We start from the raw sequence: 21898 nt of genomic DNA on the forward strand, positions 1-21898 counted from the left end.
TGAGACTTTCTTCAAATGTTTGGACATTTTAATGACTGAAGCCTGAAGTTTAAGGAGTGCCTGATTATAAGGGCCAGATCTGGACTGCAGGTCTAAATTTTGAATGAATGAAAAATTACATTACAGAGAAATGATGCTCATTGGAGTAACTACTCAGTGCACGTAGAGCTGTGGGATTAACATGAATTTATTAATCTGTGAATTCTATAAATTTCAATGATACCTATATGAGGAGAGCTCACATGGACGCATGAGTGTGTAGAGCTAAGGATGTTAACAAATTGCTGTGCTTGCTGGGAAATGCTGGGGTGCCCATCATGGTCGTGGTTTAAAAATGTATTTTAACATCAGCTGCCAACTCTACAAGAAAGCAGCTCTTACTGTACCCCCCCCGCTTCATGCTCCCGGGGAAGAACAGCTGGAGGTGATGGACGGTCGGTTTCCAGGTTTGGTGAGATCCGAACTATGTGCGAACAGCATCCTAATAAATGACTTCAACATGCTGAAAAGGACTGACAAGCTGGCTACGGACGCTTGGACGGGCTTATCGTGTCCAGGTGAGAGTCACGCAGGTAAGTGTGCACCAGTTCTTTTTGTGGTTAGGTGGCTAGGAGCCAAAAAAAAAAATTCAGTTTGGTGTAAAAACGACACTAATAATAATATTATGTTCACCCTCACATTCAGATGTTTAGAGGTTGGACACTGATCCTGTTTGATCTTTAAAAAAAAAAACAAAAAAAAAAACAAGTTCTGCACACAAACATGTGAAAGGCTGTGCCCGCACCTTTGAACACACCCACTTATGCTACGTGATCGGGCTTTGCCCAGGTTGTCACTGAGCATTTACACTTACTTTGAATCAGTGTGAATTTGCACAATGTCCCTGAGATTGAAGGGTCTCCCCGTCTCCAAGGTGGAGTTGGATTCCACGGACACGCGCCTCCTGAAGGGCTCCCATATGCTCTGAGCCTCCAGGTAGGCCGTGGTGATCACTATCAGAAACATGCAACTGTAACACAAACAAACAGCACACATGAACCGTTTGTCAGATTGAGATCAAGCTTTCTGCTTAGTTTAAACTGTATTCCAAAGCGGTTGCTATACAAGCATAATTGAGGCTTATAAACAATCCCATGCAAACATGTGACCTGCCCGCAGAACTAGATTAAGTATCCTACCATTAAACCTGAGTGCGGGGTTACAGCGTGAGCGTGACAAGGCTGCTGCTATAACGACACTTTTTGTTTCAGTGTTTTAAACAAACATCGGGCTCATTAATAAAGTGCAGCTCTATCTCCAGGAAAGAGCACCTGTTAGCCTTGAACACCACCCTGTGTGCAGGTGGAGCTGCATGAAGCCCCGCCCACAATGAGTGAGCAGCACTAAAGTGCTCTGAGCAGAAATGCGTGCACATAGATCCTCTCTGCTCTTTCCTCATCCTCGTCCGTCTTTAGTGAGCATACAGTCTTTGCTGTTACTTTTCTAGCAAGCAAATAAAGTTTTATTTAAATCTAATGCTGCTTTAAAATAAAAAGAGCAATCCCAATGATATAGAAGGAAAGAAGAGCATCGGTTATGAGCAGGAGAAGAGGTATTAATATTAAAAGTTACATTAAGGGTAAAATAATCTTGATGACCTAACTGCAGAAATTCAGGTTAAAACCCTGAAGTCAACCCTACAGCTACTCAGTTTTTTGTAATGAATTGATTGTCACGTGGAACCGTGTTCTGCATGTTTTGCTTGCGTTGTGCGGCGACACCCACCTCATAATGACAGACACAGTGATGTAGAGCTGGAGCTCCCAGGTGGGCCTGGGCAGGGTCTCTGCACATGCGGCTAGCATGTGATAGGGCAACGAGGCATTGAGGACAAACACAAATTCTGAACCGCCGCACGACACCAGCTTCAGCTCCCGGATCACTCGAGAGGAAGTGAAATCGGGTGTAAACCTGACAAGAAAGGAGAGAAAAACACTGAGCAGCCTGTCCTGTGATCCACGTGAAACCTGCTCATGGGAGGAAACACCTGGAAGGTATCTTATGATTTATGAGCTAATGAGTTATTTATATACACAAAGATATGTAAAGTATAAAGATGAAGGGTGTGTCTGGTTTCAATGTTTCTTTGCCTTTAATAAACATCTGAGAGGCTTTTTGTCTGAACGTACACACCTCCAGCCACATTTCTCTCTGTGTCTAAATCTTAAAAAACATCCATTGTGTTTCACCTGACTGTCCCGATCAAAACAAATTATATTTACAGCCCAATATCACAGGTAAACTCTCACAGAGGCAGAAACAAACCAAGGACAGCAAGAAAGTTGCGAACATATAAAAACTACCAAAAATAAAGCCTTGTTATTCATACTCACCAAATAGGTGAGTAAATCAGACAAATACACCAGTTAGAAAGATCTACAGTAATAAGTATTACTATTGGGACATGAGACGCAGTAGTAATGTTTGAATTATATTTAGGTGTGTCAGCACCTGGGTGTTTCTGTGTCTGCACAATAACAGCGCCCTGGAAAAGTACAGGAATTCAAATGAAACAAAGCCATGACAACACATTTATGGAATTCACTCAGCTTATTCTTTTCATATAAACCCCCCCCAGAATATTCGAGTCATGACTTGTAGGAGTTTTTTCTAGAACCCTTTTCACTTTGAATAAATTTTCACTCCATTCAAATAATATATATTCTTATATATTCTGATATCCTGAGACGGGTGGTGCAACCATAAACACGAAACTTTTATCACAAAGCAAAAAAGGAACAACAGTAAAAATGCTTCATCATTCAGAGGACCCCCTGAGGTTGAATATGGAAAAATTAATTACACAATAAAATGCACACCGACAACCCCGTAGGAGAGATTTCAAAGTGCTTGTGAAGCAAACTTTTAATGAAGCCTTAATCTTTGAAAATTAAAAAAACAAAAAAAACAACAGGGTTGACCAATCTAGCTTCAACTGTAAACATTATTAAAAATGAAAGCTTGAAAGCTGATCTATAAAGCAGCTTTAAAGAGAGGGCGACCACAAAGAGCCAGAAATTAGCAGAATAGGTTCGCTTTAGCATAAAGTAAGCCTCAAATATGAGTGAAAAAGCTTTATAAACTGTCGTAACTTAATAAGTTTGATAAGTCATTGTCATAGTGTCCTATATTCCCGCTCTTCAGTCTCACTGCTGTGTGGGTTCGAGCATTCTTTTCATACACCTGTCAGGGCAGGGTAAAGAAAGGGTAAATTTCTGCCTCAGGGCTTCTGCAGCCGTAAATCCTTCTCCAATCACAGCATGGCTCTCCTGGCCACACCACAGGGCCAGATTCTGACACCTCTTTGTTACGTTTTATTTGACAAATTTAGGGAAGCAACGTTTCAGTATCAGTGACTGTGTTTTTGTAGCATTACTGGAAAAAGTTGAATTAGTGCAGGTGTTTCCATTATTGATTCCCCTGCCTGACAAAAGCTCTTTTAACTACTCCCCAGTCAAGCCAACTTTCTTCAGACTGGCTGACACCAACAAAGAGAACATTTAAACAGCACTTAAATGAGCTTCTGTGCCTCAGATGGGCGTATTATGGATGGCTCGTGTGGTGAAGAGGGGAACACATGCACACGCATGTACGCACGCACACCCACACACACAAAGGAAAAACACTGATGATGGAGGTATGTGTGTAGCAGTGAGTCCTTACAGTATGACGAGGTCTTTCGAAGTATTTGGCTTGAGTGCAAATTCTTGACAGTTGAGAACTTTGAATCCGAATCCTTCGCAGGCTTGTCCATTGATTTCTGCCGATTTGATGGTGATCGGGAGCAAACCCGTGTTCTCCACTCTGAACGTCCTTCTCAGAGTGAAGTTTGGCTCTTTCACTTTTGTTTCTGAAACAAAAAACAGGGACAATAAAAAGATTCAACTTAATGTTTCAAAAGAGGAAAAATTAGAACATACTGAAACACACACAGTAAATGTACTGGAATAAATCCTGTTAACAGCAGGGCTCACTGCGTGTTTGGATATTTTAATTTAGGATGTTTAATTAACACATAATGTCGTCTTTTTCTCTGTGATATTTTACATGCCTAATCGGTTTTATTTCATTGCATTTATTGAGCTTTACTTTGCACATCTATGAGTTCTCGTGGATGGGGCTGCCTTTGAAACTGAACACTGGCAGATTTACTGATCTATAGAAAAATAGACCAGCAGGCCAATTACTAACATAATGAGTACATATTCCTGCCAACAGACAGTTGAACTTAACATGAACCTCTACAACGCTGCAACATGACTGGCTCACACTGATTGGGTGACACCGCTCTCTTGCATCGTTTCTGATATAAACTCACTCTCTGTGCAGTCTTTCAGCAGTGCTTCGGTCATTTTAAACCTCAGCGAGCTGCCTTGTCCTGGAAGCTTCCCTCCGACCTTCAGGCTCTCTGTCGTGCCTCGTCCGTGAAGTATGATCGTGTCGATAACCGTCAGGTTGTTTCTAAACAGATGCCCCAGTAAAGTGATTAATCTCAGTGGAGGAGTGCATTTTTGTTTTAGTTTCTAACATTAAAATGTGGTATTACCTGACTATGAGGAGGGAGGAGACACTGTGGTTTCCTATGGGAGTAAATCTTATGTTGAAAGACTTGACTTCTCCAGGCAGCAGGAGGAGGTTGTACACAAAGGGCCTGGTTGAGCCTTCTACAAAGCCTGTACTGCTCCTTATTAGTGATGTCTGTCACACAAACAGAGAGACTGTTAGAGACAAACAGCTTCCACATGCTGTCAGATCCACGGACAAGAGGACAGTGATTAGCAGCGCAATAAGCAGCCGATTCTCCGATTTCCTGAAAAGCCACCAAGTCAACAATAGACTTACTTGATTTCTGTGAACCTGGAACTCGAAGGTGTTTGTGTTTATATTGATGTTGGATAAGTTTCCTAAAGGAAACCTGGAAAAGAAAAGTAGTAAAAAAGGCTGTCAGTGTAAGCTGAGTTGAAAAAAGAATAAGCAGGAGTTTTGTTGTGACTTCTTACCTGTCGGCCAGTTTTCCAGAAAACACAGAGGGGTTTGGTAAAAGCGCCAAGGGGAGCACTTGGACATAAACAGGGACATCTGCAGGGTTCTGCAAAATCACCTCCTCATCCTGCGGAGAAACGATGTCATGCCTGAGTTTGAAACCTGTTTAAAACACACAAAACCTGTGTGCCGTGTGCTAACGGGCGAGTACTCACAGAGGAGCTGTTGGTGTTGGTCAGGGGGAACGTGATTCTCTGTGAAGAGTTGACCAGCGAAGGCCACGTCAGGTGTGCGGTTATTTTAGCCTGCACGTTTTTCTGGAGATCTGTGTTAACTTCAAAGACAGCTTCGATCCTTTGGTGAGAAAAGAAGTTACATTTTTACTTTATTTTATCCTGGAAAAACAGAGCCTGAGAAGAACTTTTATTTCACAGAGAGCTTTGAATGCACAACATGCTTACTTGTGCACAGAGCGCTCCTTGAGCTCTTTCCATCGTCTGAGGAGCTTCTGGTGAAGATCGACATCGGCGTCCCAGATATCCTCCTGTAACGCCAGCCCGTGAGGTTTGGCCTCAGCTGTGGAAGGAAAAAATAAATAAAATTAACCACTGAAGTCTCAACCATGGGCTCAGACTCGATTTATATTTTAGGGATGGGGCTCGACCATAAACCCACATCTCTCGAGGATTAGGGATGCCACGTATTGATGATAACTGTGAGATTTAAAAATGTATTATCTGTCTGCTATGCATGTATAATAATATCAGAAATAACACTTCAGTTGTTCTTTTTATATATTTCTGAGCAGACTCTACTGCTGTTGTTTACAGACACCTCACTTCTCCTTTCCTTGCTCTCAGTCTCAGTGTGTGCACCTCCTCACATACAGAGTGGAGAGATCAAATAATATTAATGAAGCTGCGATGAAAGAGTCCAAATAAAAATCTCTCTTTAAGCAGGTACTTGTTCACCCCCTGCTGAAGAACCACGTGGACCCCATCTTACCCAAAAAACTACCAACCTGTCTTTCTCCATTAACAGAATCCACTGATAAAAGTTTGCAATGATCTGCTCGGGCTCTGGGGACTGTGCCATCCTCGTCCTCCTTGGCTTCAGTGCTGTTAAATGCAGCAGTGACCACAACACGCTCCTACAACGTGTGCACATCACTGCTGGTATCTGCACTGCTCTGGTTCACCTTATACTTGAATAATAGATCCTTCTCTATGTTCACTGTAAACTATTCTTCTTCACCAGCAGCACTGTGCTGGTGTAGGGCTCTATCTTAGGTCCCATCCTGTTCTCTCTATACATAATTCCTCTGGATCAAATCATCAGTAAACATAATATCTCCTTTCACTCCTATGATGAATTGATACTGATATTCACATAGATCCAAAGGAAAACAACTCCGTTTGTCCAAAATGCTGCTGCTAGGCTCCTCACAGACATGCGACAAAGATCCTGTCACACCTGTTAGCTTCTCTCCACTGGTTGGCAGTAAGCGTTAAGATTTGAGACACTAAAAGGATCCCACCTCCTCACAGAGACATAAGTCCGGTCCAAAGGGGTTGTTGTTCAAAACACAGACTTGCACACAAACACAAAGTTTAATAACAACTGAAACTTACATTTAAGCACAAATGGCAGGCCCACATAACAGTGATCACCACACTGCAAGCCGGCGTCAAAATAAATGTTTGCCACCTGTAAAACAAGTAATAAAAATAAGTTTGTGTCTCAAAGAAAGCGTGACCCACTTTTTGTGTTGGTGAGGACTGGGAGGATTTTCGTACCTTAGACTTCCGTCTGGGCTCCAGCTCGTCTTTGCTGTTGCGGAGACGTTTGTAATAAAATCGGATGTCTTCTGTCAGGGAGCGGATCTGCTGCAGTCTCACTTTCTGTGTGAAGGAGCTCTGTATGCTAAAGCTTTGGTGAACTACTTTCCCCTAAAGAAGAAGATGTAACTTAATCCAACACCTCAGGCATTAAACAGGAAGCTGGCTTTTTTTTAAAAAACTTAAACACTCTCATCTTCTGCACGCTGCCAGCACATGACTGCTGTGAATTCAGCTGTGAAATCAATTTTATGTTACTTACCGGAAATGAAGGTGGCAAAATGATGTGTTTGGGAGAGCTGCTTAATGTGCCCACTGCGATGACAGCTTTCACCGGGATGGTTAATATCTGAGGCCAAAAACAACACCAGGTTATGCTTTTATGTTGAAGAAACTGCCTGAAAACTACACACCAGCCACCCTACCTCATAATCTGTGGTGAGGTGTACAGCCCCGTCGTATGTGCCCTCCAGAGCTTTGGCCACTAGTGTCACTCTGAATGCTGCGTAATATCCGGATGCTAATATAACCTGTGAAAACAAACAAGGGTTTTCTGTCTCTCAGCACTTTGTGAACAAATGCAGTTTCTCTAAAGTCCTTCCCCTCTTGTTTTTTTTTTTTTTGCACACATCAAATTGGAATAACAGCGTTTTATCTCTGATCTTGTCACTGTTGTTGAAGAGCCTCCACATCCGAGACAGCAAAGCACACATGCAGTAAATTTATCTTTCACAGGTTTCATTGCTTTCCCTTTAAAAAGGAAATAAATACTGAAATGGTTCTCAAAAGGCAAAAACAATCAAGAACATAGTTTCAATTTTGATTTAAGATGATTAAAATATTTAAAACCAAACACTTTAATGACAGAAAAGTTTATCTGAGTAAGACGACCTCTTAGATTCAAAGTGAGATGCTGCTTGGAAGGAAAGAGCTTGAAATCAAAAGAACAAACAAAATTTTTTATATTAATGACAAAACGTGTGACTTGCTTACTACTTCAACAAGTTTTCAAGATAAAAAGACTTTTCTGGAATCTATTTTTCCAGAAGGATACAAAAAGAAGTCTCAAACTGAGCTGTTATTCCCACAAAACGAACCAAAACTCCATCTTAAACTCATCGTTTTTCAAGGTTGTGTACGATATATATATTTACATACTTTCCAAACTCTTTTCCCCCTTGAGAGGTTTCTTTTTTTATCATTTTGTTTCATTTTCTGATTTGTTTAGCTGTACGACACTGCGGTTCACCAAGCTTTTAGATAAATTGACTTGAGTGCTTCACACGGTAGCTAGAATGACTTTCAGGGTCTACTTTACGAGCTCAGCTGGTCTGACAGCCTCAGTAATATGAGAAGATGCTGCTTCATTAATCAGCAGGCCAAGTGGTGTATTAGCTACCAGCAACACAGAAGAAAACATGGTGCTACATGAAGTTTGTCTCAGCCGCTTCTTCCAATAAATAAGTCTCTTTTTTGTTTTTGTCCAGTGTTATTATCTTTATGCTTTTTAAGATAAGAGAAATAGTTCATTACACCATTTATTCCTCGGCTAGTAACGTCTTATCTATTTAGGAACTACAGATTTCTAGACTTTTTTTTTAATGATACTTTTGTGCTTCTACCAACTCCTGCTCAGCGTCTCTCATTTCTACTTTTAAACAACTTCCTGTTTCTTGTGATCTCTAAAGTATTCACAGTAGTGTGAATTACTAAAACCAACATTAACTCAGCCAGGCAGCAGCCTGATCTGTGTACAAACCTCATTCCAGATAAAATCGGTACAAAGTGAGAAACCTCTCAACCTAAAGCTCAAATCTTAGATCAACAGTTTCAGCCAACTGCAGCAGTTTAATGCCTGTGACACAGAGGAACAGAAACAAGCGTCGGTGCTCTGTGTGTTTGATCTGTTTCCTGATAACTCTCTGGAGAAAACCTGAAAAAAGTTTACCCAAAATGCACTATAAGTTTCACATCACCCTGTGGACGAGGTGGGACCTCAAATTACTTGCTAAAAATACAAAAATCTTTTGTACTTGAGGTTTTGTAATGCAAAGAGGTAAAATTCTGCATTTTGCATTCATTAAATATACTAAAGTTAATGTATGAATGTGAGTCAGCTGATTCCGAGGGTGGGGGGCACTGACTGGAGGACACCAGGCCCAGCTAAGCTGCATCTTCTTTAAGCCTCCATAACAGGGCAGCGTTGAAAAACAGAACCGGGAAACAGTAAAGCTTCAGATTAATGAAATATTTTCGCTTATGTTAATTATTAGAGCCAAAAAAGTAAAAACTGTAAACTGCGCTAAAGAGTTATTTGTTATTTATTAACCTTTTCATGTGAGATTCATGCTTTTCCTCAAAAAACATGAACATAGATATTTATAAACTGTCACAATTTTTCAGTTTAAATTTTCACAATTAAATACAGAAGTGGTGACCTTGTTCATGTGTCTCACGAGAAAGCCCCCGTCCTTACAAACTACAACCACAAAAGCTGAAGTGAAACTCATGTCGTAGGATTTCACTGGACTGGATTGCATCAGACTGGCGCTTGCTCTGCTCACTCTAGCTTCCTGTGGGGATTAGCGTGATGGCGTTCGGGCTGTGGGGGTCTTACCGTTTTATGATGGGAGGCTGAGGTGTTCTGCAGCTCTTCCAGGTGACCCTGGGCCGCCGTTGTGTTTCCCTTTTCGGTCTTCAGCAGCTCCATGGAGAGACTGTCTCCTGTGACCAACCAGGACTTAATCTCCAGCTGGAAGACAGAAAAGACCAAAGTGGCGCTTTTTCACTTTTGCCAAGCAGCATGCGTTTAACTTTATATGGTTTACACTGTGGAAACAACCTAACAGCCTAACCCTAACCAGCATCTGTTCATCTACAGTGGAGTTTTTAACCAACAAACCACAACCAGGTTTGTCTGAAGATAAGGACACGACAGCTAACTCAGTTGTGTCAGCTGCGTTAGCCTGAGTTTTACTCAGCACTTTGCAATCTTATGACATTGAGCACGTCCATGGGGGAAAAGCTTTTGAAGCCTAACGACACATAAAGGCCTGAAACTTTCATTCCGAGATGCCGAGCAGTGACAATTTACAATCGATCACTCCAATATCAACTCATACGGCTACTCACCTCTATAGGGTTACTGTTGACCACTACAAATATGATGCTGCTGGTGTCTGTTGCACTGCGGACACCAAAGTCCAGCAGGTTCTCCTTCAGACTGGGAGGGAGAACCAGAGGCTGTAAAAACAGACAGTAAAAACAGCATGTTACACACTCTAAAGTAGATTAAAGTACCAGATTCGACAGCGATGTATTACAAAGCTATAATGCAGTCTAGCATTAGTGGACCAAACCACTGAGAGGCAAGAGCATCTATAACTAGCACAGGAGCTTTCAGTGGATATTATTTTATTGTTTAAGAGTAAACAATTGTATTTACAATGATAGACCGAGTTCGCCCGTCTGCACCCACTTCACGTTGACTGCGTACCTCCAAGAAGCCGGTGTAAGCCCGAACAGGCAGGTGAAACTTTGATGCGTTTGTGATGAGCAGGATGTTGCTGTCTATGTGGATTGATGGTCGAACTGGTCGGAAGAGGAGGGAGAAGATGTAACGCGACTCGTGTGGGGGGATGAGGATGGGTGTGCTGAAGTTCTGCACCTAAAACAGAAAGAAAAACATAAATAAATGAAAGCGATGTCAGCGCGATGCTGGAAGATCAGACTTCACAGTCGGGATGACCTTGGATGGGTCGTTCCAGAGAAATCAGTGAGTGTCTCCAACCTGAGACCCGACAAGCAGGTGATTGTTTTACTACGATAAATGATGACAAATCTCATGAGAGCATACCGATGCACTTTGAGAGGCTGTAACGTGGAAAATATTCATATTACCAGGGTAACATTTTGCATGTCTGTTCAAATTATTTTACCCAAAAAGATTCAGTTGAACTTTTCTCAGCTTTGACTGTTTTAGGTTTCTTTGTTTAATGCATTTCTGCTCACATTAAACATTGTTTTGGCCTCTTCGGGGAGGGACACGTTGTGTATCCGGATTGCGAAGCTGAAGGCATTTGTGAGGAAGATGGGTCTGTCCACCGGGTCCACGGGGCTGTCCCTGATGTGGAACAATGTGGCTGTGTGGTCAAAGCCCAGGTAGCTGCCACAAGAGGAAGCACACACACACACACACACACACAGAGCAGTGAAACTTCTAATTAACTCTTACAGCAACATTTTCATTTCTCTCCATGTTCATCCTCAGAAAAACTTACCCATCTAAAACCTCTGCCTGGTATGGGATTTCAAGCTTGGAATAACTCTTCTCTTTTGCTTTAACTGTTATTTTTCCAGATAACTGATATGGTCTTCTGGCTTTTGAGGCTGCAGAAAGAAAGAAAAAAAGATTCAAAGAGCAGATAAGACACTGCAAAACGTATCCAAGGGCCTGCAGGAGGAAGTTATGCAATAGAAAGGAAGGAAATGGAAGAAACTTCTAAAAACTACTAAGTCAAAGGAGAACAACTGAAGCTTTTGATTATTTATACAGATTTGTATCTAACGGTGAAGTTATGTTTCAACTCTGTACCAAAGTTGAAACATAACTTTATAAAGAAAGCTGCCAAAGAAGCATCATGTTCATGAGTTTCCTCATGAATGACAATGTTACAGGTCAGTGTTAGAGACGGCGACAAGTTCAGCTTCCTGTGACCTGCCAAGTAAGAGAACTGAAGTAAAACTCAACTTACCATCAAAACTAATACTTGCGACTTTGGTATATCTGTTCTCTCCAGCTTTGAGTGTAACTGCTTTGAAGTCTATTGTGACGGCTTCGTTTGACGGTGTTGTACGTACACTCTGAAAAGCAGCATGAATAAAGTCATGGATTCTTAGTGGCCTTGAGATAACTGTTGTGTTCATGCTTTATTTTGCTTTGGATACGCACCGTAATGGGAACGTCTTTTGTTCCTGAATTTAAAAGGTGTAGATTCAGCAGCTTCGGACGATCTGCAACATGAGGAAGTAGGAGGCAGAGATCAGAGGGAGGAGTCGGGGGACGATTAGAAAAAGAAAAGACTGAAAGATGTCGTTTCTTTAAGGAAAGCAAACCTTGTGATCTGAGTGTACCAAAGTCGAGCATCTCTGTGGATGAGTATATACCGGGGGCTGCAAACAATGAGTGAAACACGAGTGTTAGAAGGGAATAATGATTAAAAAGAACTGTCGCACAAAGGTTTAGCAGCACACCTGATGTGACCTCCACCTCTACGGGGAGGATGATGAACTGGTCCTCATTGGGAGCATTGGTTTTGATTCTGATGAAAGCCGTGTGGTTGTCCACATCTCTGGAAGAGAAGCTGGCTCTCATCACCCCTTTTGTCTCAAATGGGGGAATCTCCTGAAGGAGGGGAGGGTTGGTCAGCGTCAGTGGGACCGCCTACTATCCTTTAAAAACCTCACTTTGCTCTCATTCCCATTTTACTCTAATCTGTATGATTCATGGGTCAAAATAATCCTTCAGTTCCGCTTTAAGACAATGTATGCCTGTTTGGCTTGAACAGCAGGTGGGTGGGGTTTCCCCCATCATTAACAGCATACAATGACCTCATTATTGGAAACACTGGCCATGTTTAATGTTAACAAGCACAACAGGTCCATAGCTTTAAAATCAAAAGGAGGACTCACCCATAATTTTATAGTACCTCCTTGTTGGCCTGTGGGAAGCTCTAGATGCAAATCCCCACCACTGGAGTACATCTCAACCACCTGAAGCAAAGACAAGAAGCAGACCGAATCAATCACCAACAAATGTGCAAATAAAATAAATGAAGGGTACAATGTGCCCGTATTACCTGCAGTGGTTCACTGTATGGGTTGTGGATGTTTATAAGAGGTGAGAAGCTGCTGTTTACTGGGACTCGGGCCCCAATGAAGGGTCGCAGTCTGTAGGGGTTTGGTATACCAACCCCGAAAACCTTCAGTTTCAAAGACAAATACGTAACATTAATCACATGTTTCACACTAAAAAAAATGCAAGTCTAGAAAGAGAGAGAGAGAAAAAAGGTGTCATTTCATGTGTACCTGGTATGTAAACACTCCGTGATGTGATGTATTAATAAATAATGTATTTTCTACATTCCCAACTACTCGAGCAAGAAATACCACATCAAATGATGTGTTTCCTCCTGGTGGTATTATCTGTTGAAAAAAGAGACATTAATAAGACATTAATAAAGAGACACCAAAGAACCCTGAATACAAATCTGTGAAAGAATTACACAGCAGCAAAGATGGTGGGACAAGGTCACCCCTCCCTCCGTTACATTTGGCTAATTGATGATGAGTCTATACACTCAGTTTTTATGCCCTAGCACAGGGGTGTCGAACTCCAGGCCTCGAGGGCCGGTGTCCTGCAGGTTTTAGATCTCACCCTGGGTCAACACACCTGAATCAAATGATTAGTTCATTACCAGGCTTCTGGAGAACTTCAAGACATGTTGAGGAGGTCATTTAGCCATTTAAATCAGCTGTGTTGGATCATCTAAAACCTGCAAGACACTGGCCCTGGAGGCCTGGAGTTCGACACCTGTGCCCTAGCAGCCTAGGTAAGCCTGCAGAGGTATGTAGGTGAATACAGCCTGATAACTAGTTAGTGGACCATCCTTAAAGAAAAACTAACCCCCCCAAACCTTCATCTGACCACACACAGGTCAGGACAGAAGAGAAAATACTTCATATGAATATGGCCATGGATCTGTGTCTACTATTTTCTAAATTATCGGATGCAGGCATTTATTTAAATATAAAAAAGAATATTTTTAAAGACTGAAAGTCGATTGAACACCAGCTTATTACAGATCTGTCACATCTACCAGAGTTCGTGGATTTGAACATATTTCAGCACTTTGTGTGTCATGTTTGTATTCATCTGTTCATCGTGTGGCCCTTCACTTCAGTAGCTAAGCCAGTCTGACCCTGAAGGATAACGTCACCAACTCCAGCTCTAAAAAGAGAACCCAAACAGATCCCACGAGGTTATTCACATGCACCGACCAACAAACTTCTAACCTCACAGATATCAACGCCCACTTCCACACCACCTGATCGTAAAAAGGTCCAGTGCTATGAAAACATCACAGCTCCATGGTAACTTTAGCATTGTGGTGGTGACGGTGTTTTCAGTGGGGGATTGCTCAGGGGGATTTCTGAGGCAGATTCCACTGAAAACGTCCTGCTGCATTTATAACGACATGAGTAATCCACAAAATGAGCCGCCTTTAAAAAAGAGGAATAAACTATGTTTGTATAATAAAATCATTCTCAAATACTCGTAAGACTGCAGCCAAACCAGAATCTCCTGCTGTCAGAGGTCAAATGTTTAAAAGGTGGTGTTAGATGATACCTAATAGGGTAAATAATAAAAGACTGATCAGAGATTAATCTGAAACATGCACTTTAAGATGTGCATTATTCGTTTGTTATGTGATCAAGTTTTTAACTCCAAACCTTCATCAAACAGGAATTAAGCAGACTTAACATTTTAAAGCTTTTTGTGCACAAAAATCTCTGAACATTGTGCAAAAGGGAAGAAGCTGACTGTGCAGTGGCATTTGGCCGTGGAGTGATACCAGATGAACAGGTATTCAGATTAGGACATTACCCGGTTCGTCTTTTCAGTCTACAAACCTTTTTCTGGTTTCTGTGTGTGTAGAAAAATAAGCTAATATAACACTAACCTAATGTTAGTAGGATGTGAGGAGGAAAAACAAAACAAAAACCACATGTCAGGGGCAACAAACCCTGTAACTGTTTGAGTCCAAAATCCAAAAGGTATCCATTCACGTGCAACAAAAAACAATAACAAATGTTTGGTGTTGATCGGCTGACTAATTTCCATTTCCTCAAAACAAATAAATAATAATATGATGCTCTGTTCATATTTTTTTTTAAACTAACTTGCTCTTTGTTGTGTTCAAAGAGACATTACTAAGAAAATATAAAAATGGAGGGTGATGAAATACAGGATTTTGAAAAAAATGTCTCTACAATATATTCAAGTGATAAAGGCATAGGTAGAAAATATTACCGCATACTTTAAAGCAGAGACTCATGAGGTTGGGACCAGCTGGCAATCTCTTGTCAGTACAACTATATCTAAGATACAAAGCACATGTGGAACTAGAGCATGTGACCAGAGGAGGGATCTCTGGGGATTCTGGTCCCCAAACATATCTGCTACAGCAGCACATACAGGCTAACTGCATCTAAGCTTGTGTGAAGTTTGTAATGGTGCAGTCACCCTCCTGAGCTGTCAGATTTCACGTTTAAAGCTACAAATATGAATTAGCTAGAACCTCTCACTTCTGACTTTTTAAAATGAGTGGCATCAGTGAGTTCAAATCCATTTTAGACACATCTTCAACCAATCAGAGCAATGACATGTGTGACCTAGAGCTGAATGGGAAACAGCAAAGAAGGCCGTGATTGTTGAAGAACTGCCACGTTGCATAAACAGTTATGACTGGCCTGCATGAATAAGGGTGAGTGGAAAAGTCTGGCTAAATGGGAGGGGATGGAATGCACTGAAATGTGAGCTCTCGTATTTGTCTGGTTACCTAATTCTGCCTAATTCTCTGATGGTTAATAAAAAAAAACTCCCTGGAGGAGTGAACCTGTCTGGCCTGGAATCAGTAAGCCTATTCAAACAAGCCTTAACGTCGCCTTAAAATCTGCACCGGCTTCAGTCCCACTGAGCGACTCGGTGTGTCTCAAGTTGTACTTCCATTTAAATGCAGCTATTAAAAGGACTTTGATCTTCCTGCTGACTGCTCAAACATACTTTTGTACTCTCTGGAAAGATTTCCTCAGGTTATGATGCAAGATGATAAAAAAAAAAAAAAATATCTAAGCACATTTATCTCAGCAAGGCCTCACTCCATGACAGATAAGACTCCTAAAAACTCATGCATTCACCGATTCAAAGAATTGTGAACAAAAAGACCTGACTCAGAAACCCCGTGCTGCACACCTGTATAGGCTGTTGTCACCACAAACACCTTGTTCTAGAAGATGATTCACTGGCAACACACCTTGACAGCGTCTCAGCCTCTAAGACACAAACTGCCTGTTGTGAAGCCACAGAACAGGTTTCTCATATAAAAGGGAGGACTCTAATGCAGCACAATAGGAATTAAAAAGGCACGTACACATGATGCACACACCTTCTTATTCATGGGCTATTCTTTCTTTCTTTTTTTTTTTTTCCTTTCTTTTTTTTACCATTTTCTAAACACCTAAATATATAAAAACTACCAAATGACAAAGCAGATTAAAAAAAAAAAAAAGTGTAAACAAGTCAAAAGTGTCCCATTTGCCTCAATGACATCTCTGAAAGGTTAAAGCTCCAGCAGCACGTGCCCAACACATCTCGACTTGTAGTCATCATAAAACACTAAACACACATTTTAAACAGGACAGGTACGGAGCAGGAAAAATACAAAACAACCAAAAATATGTAAATACACATAGAAAGATATGCGTTTTAAATTTTCTACTTATAAAATAAAAAACAATTTCTTATCTTTTATTTGTAGCATTATTTTTATTTATTAAATTGAATTTAATTGTTTTTTTTACTCAATTTAAACAAATTATTTACTTTTCAAAGAAATGTTTAATTTTTTTTAAATGTACTTATTCTCGTCAGTGATTGGCTCTAAATCACATGACCATACCCAGCTCATTCTTACTGCCCCATATGCATGCTGGACATATTTTTATCGGTTGTTTTCTATGTTTTTTCCCAGCTCTATACCAATCTTATTTTAAATGTCTGGAAAATGTTTGATGACGAGTCAAACGAAGCCACCAGCCAAACCAGTCAAATAACAACTCTATACTACAAATGTGAGCTTTAACATCTTTGGGCTTTATGCTCTCTGCACTTTGAAGTCGGTAAAGGCATGGAAGAAACTTCTGCATCGTTTCTACATCGTTGCACCAGCAGTCACTGCAATTCAAGTACTGCAGTAAAGACCATCACTACTCTGAAGCCTTGATTATACTGCGTTGTGGGGACAGACATGGACAACTGGAGACCCAAAGGCCGAGTAGTCATTTGTGTTTCTGTATGAAGTCCACCATCATGGGGCGCCCCAGGGTGCATGCATAGTTGTTGCACTGTAATGTAAATTCTTGGCAGAATCCACAGTCACAAAGCTAGGCAGTCACATGGAGGTCCACGTGGACCCTCACGCTCACTAATGACATATAATGTCACTTATACCCAAGCAGACCTGAGCGTAGTCGAAGATGTGTGAAGTATAATAAGACTTATTGGGCAGACAGTCCCAGACCTTTAGATTCAGATGCTGTGATGAAACTAGCTCTTAGGCCGCCCGGTAAAGGAAAACCAAAAATTGACACTGCTGGAAAGAATAAATTCATTAGACTTCCCTCCCCGAGAAATAACCAAATCACAGCCTCTCATATTAAAGGCCACATCCACATTTCTTCAAGCAGCATCAACTGTTGGGACGAGACTCCAAACTAAACTCTATGACCAGATCCTGCATACAAACAATCTGTGAGGAAAAAGCTTTCTGCTGCTGGAAGTTTTCAGATTTCTGATCATGCTGGAGCAGGCTTTGGTGTGCATACAGGGAAACACAGTCCATGCAGAGTTGTTTGTGTCTACTATCATAAAGGGGAAATCACAAAAACATGTATAACAACCTGCCTTCAGCTTAAGCCCTGCAGTGAAGAAGAAGTCATAAGGTACAAAGAACCTAATAGTGGAGTTTAAAACAACAAAAACACAACTTTGCCACTGCAGACACTGTTTGTGCTTTTCTTTAATTTCTTGATCTTTGGCATTTTCTTTTTTTGTGATTCTTGTTATTTGCAGCAACCCCAGGGCTTCCCTTCTTGTTGGTAGCCTCTGCACTGATCAAAATCCCATAATCTTTCTCTCTGTGCAGACAAAAATTCACAAAAACAACCTTTTGTTTTCCCAGCAGGCTTTTTTTCCACACTTTAGTAAACTATGTCTGAGCACATGATCAAATCCAAGACTAACTTTATGAATAGTTCATAAAAATCATCTTCAGCCTCATCTTGCTCTTCTCCCATATTTTCCATGTAGGATGGTTTCTCTCCCCCTTTTTTTCCTAGTTGCAATAGAACAACATTTAAAGGCTAAATGTCCTGAAAGCAGATATTCATGTTTCATGAAGTGGTGATCATTCAAAGTTTTATTTAAAAGTGTCTGCAAATGTTTAACAAGAAAATCCTTGAGACTTTAATTTAGTTAACATTTGTTTTCATTTTTTTTTTAGGTTTAAAGGATATTTTGGTCACGGCATCTTAAACTATTCTCTTTGTTCTTGTCTTTTGTATGAAATACATTTTACTGATGATTGAATTTCAAATGGATTTTTCCACTCAGTGTGGGAACAAAGTCACCGCATCTGGTTTGGGATGAGTCAGAACAGCGTGAATGCAACTCTAAAGAATTGAGCTCATAACACATAACAGATATTTTGCTTTGCTTACATAATTTGATGTGTCAATAAATAGGTTTGATGGCTTTAATTTGGATTCTACAACTTAAAAAAAGACAAAAATAAACACATTAAAAACTCCTCACTGCTTCTGTATGTTGCAGAGCATCACATTACCAGTGACAACCAATCAGTAAAGACACTTCGTGAGAGTCACAGGTCTATCCTCTCTCCTGTGTGTTTACTGCGCACTACCATTCATCCACGCACAGTCTGACTCATGTGTATGAAGACACACAAAATGATAATACTGATAAACAAAGTCACTACATTGAATTCATTTTCCAGATTAAAAGCAATCAACTTGCTTACACACAGCAATAACACACACACACACACACACACACACACACACACACACACGCGCACAAAATAAATGTGGTTTCAAAGGTTTTAAAGCGACAGCTACTTACCCTATTCTGGAAAAAGGATGCGTGAAAATGTGCTGTTGTTGCTGATATTGATATCAAACTAATTTCTTCTGAGCTAGGGTTATGTAAATAAACTTTTTCCATTTTTGGCATTCCAACGGGCCTGGAAGGAAGAAGAGAAGGCTTGGTTAGAGTAAAGTGGAGCCATAACTCACATCTCCAGCTTTCCATTTTTATATTCTTGGACTGGATTACAATAGCTTTGCATGATTCACAGCTCAAATTAATTGCTTTTGCATTTGGCTTCGTGCCTCTGTGTAAACAAAACTGTTACTTATGACAATTTTCTTCTGATTGGCTGCCCCTCATAAACAGTGCCTGAGATGAGCATATTAGGGATATCCCCTCTCACTGAGATAATACAGATCAAAGAGATCCAAGACAGGAAAATTTGGACTACATACGCTGACCCTGATGTTTGAAACCCTGGCCATGTTTAATATGAGCATCCACCATGACGCATTCAAATAAGAAACCGAGCAGCACCTATAAACATGCCATGAAAATTAAAGGTTTATGAGCTGGGGGAACCGACCGGTTTAGACTGTCTTACGTTAACAGATACTTCACAGAGATTTTTGTACATTAAGCTACAGGTGTAACTTTCCTGTGGGGACAAGATTTGACATTCAAAAGAGTGACTATCTCTGCATTGTTAACCCAACACCCCGAGCTCATCATAAACTCTTTGATTTCCTGCCTCAGAGTGAACCTGTGGTTTCTGTTATATCAGTATACTATGAAAATCAGCTCGCAGATACTTGGAACTCGGCGTGTTCATGATTTTCGTTACTGAGTGAAATAAAATTGAGGGAAGTTAGTTTTCAAATTCTGCTGGTTAAATCTGAAATAATCCCCTGAATGCTCTTTTACATAAAAAATGTAGTAAATACATTTTAAAAAGTCATAATTCTAAAGTTGAGCCACCGTCATCACAAGCACGGTGACACACTCTTAAGCTTTAATTTTTATGCCCTTAAAACATTCACAGCTGATAAGCGGATTGTTTACTAAGAAAGTAGGACAGGCGAGCATGGGCCGAGACAGCCGGGTGTCTGAGTCTGAGTGACCCCCGCTCCTCCTAACGCTCCTGAAACTGCACCCTGGTAAAACTTAGCCACACTGGGTGGGTGTGCCTGACTGGAATGTGACCCTTAAGTCCTGCGTAGGTGAAGCTTGGTGCTGTAAGAGTTAAAGCATATGTGGTTTGTTAAATGAATTCCACAGATTGCTAAAATACTTCCTAGAATTTATTGTTGACATGCAGGTGCACTCTGAGTGGAAGTGCACTGCAGAACGACTAAATACCTAAGAGCTGTATGAGTACGGCTAATAGTGGTCAATATTGTGATCACAGTTATTTAACATGCTTACTCTCAGACCCACAGGAACAAACAGTAAATTTAATAAACTTTTTTAAAAAAGAGGAGAAGAAGAAACCGGTCTTTTTATCTTTCGAAGATTGAATGGGGTCAGCTGTATATTTCCATGTACGGTTATAGTTTTGGGGTTTTTTTGTAAAATGTGAAATAAAGTTTACCATGAATTTGTCAATCAACTTCTCCTACAGCCTTTGATATGCATGTTTAATTATACCTGAGATTTTTTGATTGTATGTTTCTCTATGGACTACACTGGGATGTTTTGCAGTGAATCGTGACATTTCCTGTGGCAGATGTCTTGATTTCAGGAGTTGAAAAAGTAAGTTTCTGTATAAAATATGACTGAGTGATAAAATAGTTTGGTTACCTGAGGGAGAATTAAGTGAATTTCCTTGAACTATGATCATATTTCAACTCCGTAAACTCCGTAAATATGTAAACGTGACGTTAATCAAAACTTCCACAGCCGGGTGGGGACGAACTTTTTAGTGAAGGATGTGCTAAAAAGCAAAAAAGACTTTGGCACGATACTGGTTTTATCTTTTTAAAATAGCTGGAAGGCAAATTGAAGTCTGATCCAATATTCACCCAAGTGCAAGTTCAAACAGGACCAAAGAAACAATGTGAGAATCAAAGCGTAAATCACACCACTCAAAAGAGAAAGAGAGACTCACTGTTCGTGAAAATCCAACATTGGAGGTTCAAATCGTATAGGTCGACAGTTCCCACGGTGTGTGGACATGCTGCGAGAGACAGGAAGGTGTGACAGCAGCAGAAAAATCAAAATAGGAAAAACAGCCTCCATGTTGGTGTGCATTTCAAACAACTGAGAGGTCAAAAACATGAGCGCACAGTCAGTCTTCAGACTTTTTTTGTGAGTGCGTTAACCAGGAGCGTGACCACTCCCATCGGCAGAGCATGATTTCCATATGTAAAGTCTCCATGAAAATCTGAAGATTCACAGGACAGGGGGGGAAAAAAAAAACAACAACAAAAAAACCACCTCTCTCTTTGTATCACCCTTGGTGTGTATCACTCCCCTTACAATGACAACTACTTTTGAGAATCGGGTAAAACTGGCCCCATCTCGCAGCTCGCCAAACCTGTTTGACAGCAGGTGTATCTTAACAAGAGAGAGGGCCGTCCCTAAATACAGGCAACTTGTCTTTTTGGCCTTTATGCAAATCGCATGAAAAGAAAAGTTCATCAGCAATGCTGACGTGGCACTCAGCGGCGCTTCGGGTAATTTATGTAATGTCACCGCCTTTACAAAAACCGCCACATACAAGTGAAAACGTTTCATTTTTATTTTTCAAGAACCTCTCACAGGTAACTGCTCTAACATTACCTGGCAACTTACAGGAGATCAGTTTCATCTTTTTACTACCCAGCCTGTGTGCACAGGAGCAGACAATAGAATCAGCAGTGCGCTCCAATATCTGAGCTTACAGGAGACACGATGAGCTTCCATCCCCCCGCGGCGCACAGCGATCCACCGTGTGGCGGCCCTGTCATCGCTTCTGCCATCGATGAAACAACTACTGACAAAAATTTTGTGACATTAAGGAGTCAAATGGGTCCTGGCTGTGGGCCTAGAGCTAATGTGCTGAATGTCAGTGTGTAACTGGAACAGCCTGAGGAGGTCACAGTTAGCACTG

At 40.9% G+C, this 21898-nt stretch overlaps 1 protein-coding gene across 4 annotated transcripts in view; it reads right to left on the minus strand.

Annotated features, from left to right (window-relative positions):
- The window catches only part of tmem131 (transmembrane protein 131), a 35319-nt gene that overhangs the window by 5401 nt on the left and 8020 nt on the right, over positions 1 to 21898 (minus strand). For 3 of the 4 annotated variants that reach the window (XM_019351478.2, XM_019351477.2, XM_019351476.2), the window contains exons 4-30: positions 20915 to 20983; positions 18841 to 18961; positions 12948 to 13064; positions 12719 to 12841; positions 12552 to 12632; positions 12114 to 12264; positions 11976 to 12032; positions 11812 to 11873; positions 11615 to 11723; positions 11141 to 11249; positions 10872 to 11025; positions 10306 to 10527; positions 9993 to 10103; positions 9478 to 9612; positions 7286 to 7390; positions 7123 to 7209; positions 6819 to 6971; positions 6654 to 6729; positions 5484 to 5598; positions 5238 to 5376; positions 5040 to 5149; positions 4882 to 4954; positions 4586 to 4737; positions 4358 to 4500; positions 3703 to 3889; positions 1765 to 1950; positions 854 to 1009 (exon numbers count right to left, since the gene is read on the minus strand). In XM_019351478.2, the coding sequence (XP_019207023.1) occupies positions 854 to 1009; positions 1765 to 1950; positions 3703 to 3889; positions 4358 to 4500; positions 4586 to 4737; positions 4882 to 4954; positions 5040 to 5149; positions 5238 to 5376; positions 5484 to 5598; positions 6654 to 6729; positions 6819 to 6971; positions 7123 to 7209; positions 7286 to 7390; positions 9478 to 9612; positions 9993 to 10103; positions 10306 to 10527; positions 10872 to 11025; positions 11141 to 11249; positions 11615 to 11723; positions 11812 to 11873; positions 11976 to 12032; positions 12114 to 12264; positions 12552 to 12632; positions 12719 to 12841; positions 12948 to 13064; positions 18841 to 18961; positions 20915 to 20983 (3303 nt within the window). The remainder of the gene's footprint in view (positions 1 to 853; positions 1010 to 1764; positions 1951 to 3702; positions 3890 to 4357; positions 4501 to 4585; positions 4738 to 4881; positions 4955 to 5039; positions 5150 to 5237; positions 5377 to 5483; positions 5599 to 6653; positions 6730 to 6818; positions 6972 to 7122; positions 7210 to 7285; positions 7391 to 9477; positions 9613 to 9992; positions 10104 to 10305; positions 10528 to 10871; positions 11026 to 11140; positions 11250 to 11614; positions 11724 to 11811; positions 11874 to 11975; positions 12033 to 12113; positions 12265 to 12551; positions 12633 to 12718; positions 12842 to 12947; positions 13065 to 18840; positions 18962 to 20914; positions 20984 to 21898) is intronic. The other variant, XM_019351479.2, reaches the window with a different exon arrangement.

Source organism: Oreochromis niloticus, linkage group LG23 (genome assembly GCF_001858045.2).
Source record: "Oreochromis niloticus isolate F11D_XX linkage group LG23, O_niloticus_UMD_NMBU, whole genome shotgun sequence".
NCBI lineage: Eukaryota > Metazoa > Chordata > Actinopteri > Cichliformes > Cichlidae > Oreochromis > Oreochromis niloticus.